Here is a 5,515-nt window from a genome sequence, read left to right on the forward strand (position 1 = left end):
GAGGAAAACTCCTTGTGTCTATCTACTGCCGCTCACTGACAACAACAGAGACAGACGCCCGCCGGCTCCGTCGAAAGAACGCCAAGGCGCTCTGGTTCGGTATCAAGCAATCGACGCGCGAGGCGGTGGAGAAGGCGACGACTGATGCAAGAGCGACGAAGCTTACGAGGTCGCAGGGTCGCGTCATCCGGAGGATGGCCGGCTACATCAACTCCTCATTCAACTCCTCCAACATCATCGGCGGCTACGACGACCCCGCTCCTGCCGCCGACGCCTACATGGAGGGCTATAGTCGCTCCGGTGATCGGAAGGGCAAAGGACCGGTGAGGAGGTGATGAAAAAGCTCGGCCCTCTCTGTCTTTATTTCACTTTATAGTAATTTTAGTTTATTAGAACTATGTCTGTCGGCTACGACTACCCCGCTCCTGCCGCCTACGCCTACGTGGAGGGCTATGGTCGCTCGGGTGATCGGAAGGCAAATTACTGGTGATGAGGTGATGAAAAAGCTCGGCCCTCTATGTCTTTATTTCCATTTATAGTAATTTTAGTTTATTAGAACTATGTCCCTCGGCTTAACTGTGATGCTCTTTTGGTCCGGATTATGTGGATTTCTATGTCCGTTTACTTCGTTGATCATTTATGTACTATCTTTCACGTTGCATGCACAATATGGATTTAGGGTGCGAGATATGAGGTACACGACTATGGACGCCGCGATTTGAGGGTTAACCGGTCACCGTCCGCGAACATGACCGGGCATGTCTACATGCGTATTATACATTGCCAGGTTTGGTATGTTTGGGTGAAGATGGTCTAAGGCTAAGGTTGATTGTAATCGGGGAAATAATTAGAATCATCCAGCCGATTCTATGCTCCGCGTCCATCGCGTTGAGAGCCAACCACGTATCGGACTAGTCCCACACACAACAAGTCTCAAGATTTTGCAACACCGTCGATGATTCCGAAACATGTGGGATGTTGTGGGGGCAACTCAATGGTGCAGAAGATTTTTTTTTTGCAACATAACCTCTATTGCAGTGCAAAAAAACTGCAACATAACCTCTATTGCAAAAAAAAAAATTACAACACTTTGTTACAAATATCTTCGGCAACATGACCTTTGCTGCACAAAAATTCCGTAACAAAATATATGTTGCAAAAGTGAAGAACGACTAGGCGCTAGATTTATGCCAGATCTAACGGCCCGCGCGGCGGTCCTTTGTAGCTAAGTAATACCACGTCATTTCCCGCAAAAAACTCTCTCTTGAAAATAGCTTCTTCTCTTTTTTTGCATGGAAATAGCTTCTCATTCGGACTGCCGAGATGTGACTGAAACGAGTATCGACTACAGTACCTCTTTTCTACCAATCAAACGAATAACTATGCGATATAATAACTTAAAACAAAACCAAGACTTGTTTTGGTGATGCCACACAAGAAACGACTAGTTGATCAAACGCACACTCTCCGGCGGCACCGGCATTCCAACTCCCCTGAAGCACGACGAGATGGCTTCCAATGTCGCGCGGCAGGAACTAGGAGACGCCGTCGGTCTTCACTCCGAGCGTCCGTCTTGGTGCCTGCGGAGTCCTTGCTGGGTTGGCCGGCTTCACCTTCTGCGGATGCCCTGCAACTGCAATGACAGAGAAATGTTCAGAGATGGTACGAATCAACACACACGGCCTTTTCGAAGTTCTAACTCTATCTACTGTAATCCAAAAATGGTAAGAGTACCTACCTGGTTGCCTGGCCGCCTTGCCGTCCGCTTTCTTGGCCGACGGCGGCTTCTTGCCATCGCTGCTGTCCGGCAGCGGCCGCATGGCGCCGTTCGACGCCGCCGAGGAAGGGTGGTCCGGCGACATTGCCCCGACCCCGTTCTCATCGCCGTACAGCAAGTTCCCTTCGCTGCCCGAGTCGAAGGCCCTGTCCTTGGCCTGCACCACGCCGGCGGTCTTCTCCCTCTCCAACACCTTGTACGCGAACATCTGGAACGGCAAGTCCGGCACGCGGGCGCCCTCACCTCGCTGCCACGCCGGGAGCCTCCTCAGCAGCTGCATCTCCACGTCGAGGTAGTCCACGGGTGGCACAACGGGCTCGTCGCCCTGCGCGGCCTGCTGCTGCTGCTGCTCCGGGTTCATGACCAGGAACCGCTTCACGTACCGGAGGACGCGGCAGACGGAGGAGAACCCCGGCCGCTGCTCCGGGTCGGCATGCCAGCACCGCTTGGTCAGGGCGGTCAGGTACTTGGGCGTCTGGAACGGGAACAGCGGCCGCTCGCCGGCGCGGATGTTCTTGCTTGTCTTGTCGCCCTGCAGGTGGTTGTCCTCGAACGGGACCTTGCCGGTCAGGAGCTCGAAGCAGATCATGGCGAAGCTGTACACGTCGGCCTTCTCGGTGCGCCTGGACCCTGCATCCGCGACCTCCGGCTTGAGCACCTCGGGCGCGTACCAGATGCAGGCGTTATCGTCGCCGTTGACATTGGCGCCCATTGCGATGCCGGACTGCCCGAACCCGGTGACCTTGACCTGCACGTAGCCACCGTCGGGCTGCCGCAGCCTCACGAGCACGTTGGACGGGTTCAGCTCGCCGTGGTATATTCCCTTGGCGTGCAGGTACTCCATCCCGCGCGCGATCTGCAGCATGATGTCGATGGCGACGATGACAGGGAAGGGTGTCCGCCGCCGCGGGCAGCTCACCTCCTTGACGTAGCTCCCCAGGTCCTTGGCCATGAGCTGGTCCATGACCACAAAGTACTCCTTCCTCTCCTCGTCGTGGAAGCAGTAGGTGGCGTGCGCGACGTTCGGGTGCGCCACCGAGGCCAGGAGCTCGACCTCGGCGCCGACGGCCTCGCCGTCCCCGATGAAATGCTTCATCGCGAAGCTCTCCCCCATCCATTGCACCTCCTTGAGGCGGCCGCCCAGCCTCCTGCGGACGCTGTAGTCGCCTCCAAGCAGAATGGACGCCGGGTGCAGCCTCCCCCTCGGCGCGGCGAGGACCTCGGCGAGGCGGTGCTCGTTCTTGGACAGGCGCTTCGGTGCCGCCGGGCCCGTCATCTCGTCGAGCAGCTGCGACAGCGCCCACCTGTCCTCCTTCCACGCCGCGTCCATCCGAACGACCAGTTCTCGGGATACCAAATACCGCTTGCCGAGCGCGAGCTGGAACAGCTTTGGCTCGAGCATGTCCCTGTCGTACTTGTTGGCCAGCAGAAGCCGCGCCCGCGCGTGGTCGTCCGGCTCGGAGCCGGCGATCTCCCCGGCGGCCTCGATGGCATCGACGGCGACGGAGACGCACCACAGGATGTTGTAGAGGTGGTGCTCGACGCACTCCGTGCCGTGCGCCATGGCGGCGGCGCGGGCCCACCAGCTGCCGCGCGGGTCGAGGCATTGGCGGACGTAGCCCTCGGCGTCGCGGAGCGCGCGGTGGAGCTCGCGGAGCGGGGACTCCAGGGCGCGCCACTTGGAGCCGCGCTCATCGAAGCGAAGGTGGGCGCGGACATTGCCGGTGACGGCGTCCAGCGCGTGCGCGCAGGTTTCCGCGAGGAGGCGGCACTGGCGAGGGTTGATGCGGAGGTCGGCCTCGAACGCCATGAGCGCGTTGATGCTGCCCACCACCTCGCCGAGCTGCCGGAGCTGCTCCATCCCGATGGATGGTCGAGACAAGGATGGATCGATCGAGTCTTGGCGTGGTTCTTGAGCAGGAGTGCTCTTGTCTTGTTGAGATGGTACGGCCTCTGCCTCTGCCTTTGCGAGAATAAATAGTAAGAGTGTGCGATAATCTTGAAAATATTGGCATGTATCAACTGAGATTTCACCGTGATTTGAATCGTCGTGTGCTAAAATGTACAGTATTGAATGCAGATAACTGGCCTTGGGGAATTTTTGAAGATTGCACAGGCTAGGTTGTTTCCCCCCTCTCTGTTTCTTTCTCTTTTCTACCCCCCATCAAATTACTACCAAATTAGTAAAAGAAGAAGCGATCAGGAAACGGAACCGGCTTCACATGCACAGATGGAACAACTAATAGAAAGGAACGCGTGATTAAACACCTAATCGTAACACATAAGCAGAGAGAGAGAGAGAGAGAGAGAGAGAGAGAGAGAGAGAGAGAGAGAGAGAGAGAGAGAGAGAGAGAGAGACTCACGGGGTTCTTGGAGCGCCGCCGAAAGATGAAAGATGAAGATGGATGGATTGCTTTGGCAGGGGACAAACAGACAGACGGCCGGGGTATGATGTTTTGCTTGAAGAAGCGGTCAGAATTTGCAAGAGATGCAACAGTTGACTGACGTAGAGATCCCGCTATAGAGACAGAAAACGGGAGGAGTCTCCAAAGCAACTCAAGCAGAAGGAGGGAAGACGACGAGACGAGGTGAGGGAGAAGAAGAGGCGAAGTGTTGATTCAGAGTCTTCTCGTATTTCCCTAACTGCAGTGGTGGAGTTATGGGGCACGAACGCATGCTTCGTTTCCCGGTCGACCATACTACCAAGTCTCTACTCTAGTGTAACCGCAAGGCCGATCGGGAGACGTTGTGCTACTATCCTGGTCGAATCGCTTGCTTGTGCGTGCCGTTTGGCAAGAGGGGATTTGGCACGCATATACACACACGAGAGAGATAGAGAGACGGCACGGCAATGACCATTTCGCAGCAGCTACAGATGGTCAAGTTGATGGGTGACGGCAGGCGGCAAAATAATCAAAAAGGCAAAGTCTCCCCACAAGCACGATCCGTCCACCATGATCTCACACGAGTAGAGTAGCTAGGTAGAAATATATATCATCGCGTACGGGCGGCAACCGTCCCTTACTGTTGCGACACCTGATGGTAGGCTGAGAGTGGAAGGAGGCATTCATTCTTTTTAGAGCAAGTATAATAAAGCTGAGTCAGCGGACTGTAAGGAATAAATTATTATATTTTTACTTAGTTGGAGGAAAGAGAATAGGAGAGAAGGTAAGCGGGCTCTTCGTGAAGAGACAGCTCTAGCACGTGCTCCTAGGCATTTTGTAAGAATGAAAGATAGACCACATAATAATAAAGTAGTACACTCTTTTGATCTACTATTAGAGCAAGTATAATAGAGCTGAGTCAGCAAGCTGTAAGGAATAAACTAGTATATTTTTGCTTAGTTGGAGGAAAGAGAATAGGAGAGAGAAGTTAAGCGAGCCCTTCGTGAAGAGCCAGCTCTAGCACGTGCTCCTAGGCACTTTGTGAGAATGAAAGGTAGGCCACATAATAACAAAGTAGTATACTCTTTTGATCTACTATTATACATGTTGGCTAGAAGATAGGCTGTATATGACATGGCACTGGCTTATAGATAGCAGCTGGCTATACTATTAACCAGGCTCTTAGCTGCCATTTTGGCGTTGCTTCGCCAAGTGCCAACCTCGTCTTCCATCTTTTTTTCTCACGCGGGCGGGAACGTCGAGGTCGAACCACCCCACCCCAGCTCGGGGTAGTCCTAGGCGCGCCGCGTGGCTGGTGTGGTCGACGCCGCACGTCGGTCCGGGACGACGAGGT

General features: G+C 54.7%; 1 protein-coding gene across 4 annotated transcripts; it reads right to left on the minus strand.

Moving 5' to 3' along the window:
• Positions 1-1,383: 1,383 nt before the first annotated feature.
• LOC123078596 (serine/threonine-protein kinase par-4) lies at positions 1,384-4,690 on the minus strand. 4 transcript variants are annotated; one of them, XM_044501154.1, is made up of 4 exons: positions 4,141-4,690; positions 3,812-3,949; positions 1,739-3,736; positions 1,384-1,633 (listed from the first exon to the last, which is right to left on the minus strand). In XM_044501154.1, the coding sequence occupies exons 3-4, from the start codon at positions 3,636-3,638 to the stop codon at positions 1,536-1,538; spliced, it is 1,998 nt and encodes a 665-aa protein (XP_044357089.1). In that variant the 5' UTR covers positions 3,639-3,736; positions 3,812-3,949; positions 4,141-4,690; the 3' UTR covers positions 1,384-1,535. The 4 variants fall into 4 exon arrangements, with proteins under 4 accessions (XP_044357089.1, XP_044357088.1, XP_044357086.1 ...); XM_044501153.1 differs by lacking the exon at positions 3,812-3,949 and having other exon boundaries at positions 1,739-3,740; XM_044501151.1 differs by having other exon boundaries at positions 1,739-3,949.
• Between the last annotated feature and the right edge of the window lie 825 nt (positions 4,691-5,515).

This window comes from Triticum aestivum, chromosome 3D (genome assembly GCF_018294505.1).
Source record: "Triticum aestivum cultivar Chinese Spring chromosome 3D, IWGSC CS RefSeq v2.1, whole genome shotgun sequence".
NCBI classification, from domain to species: domain Eukaryota; kingdom Viridiplantae; phylum Streptophyta; class Magnoliopsida; order Poales; family Poaceae; genus Triticum; species Triticum aestivum.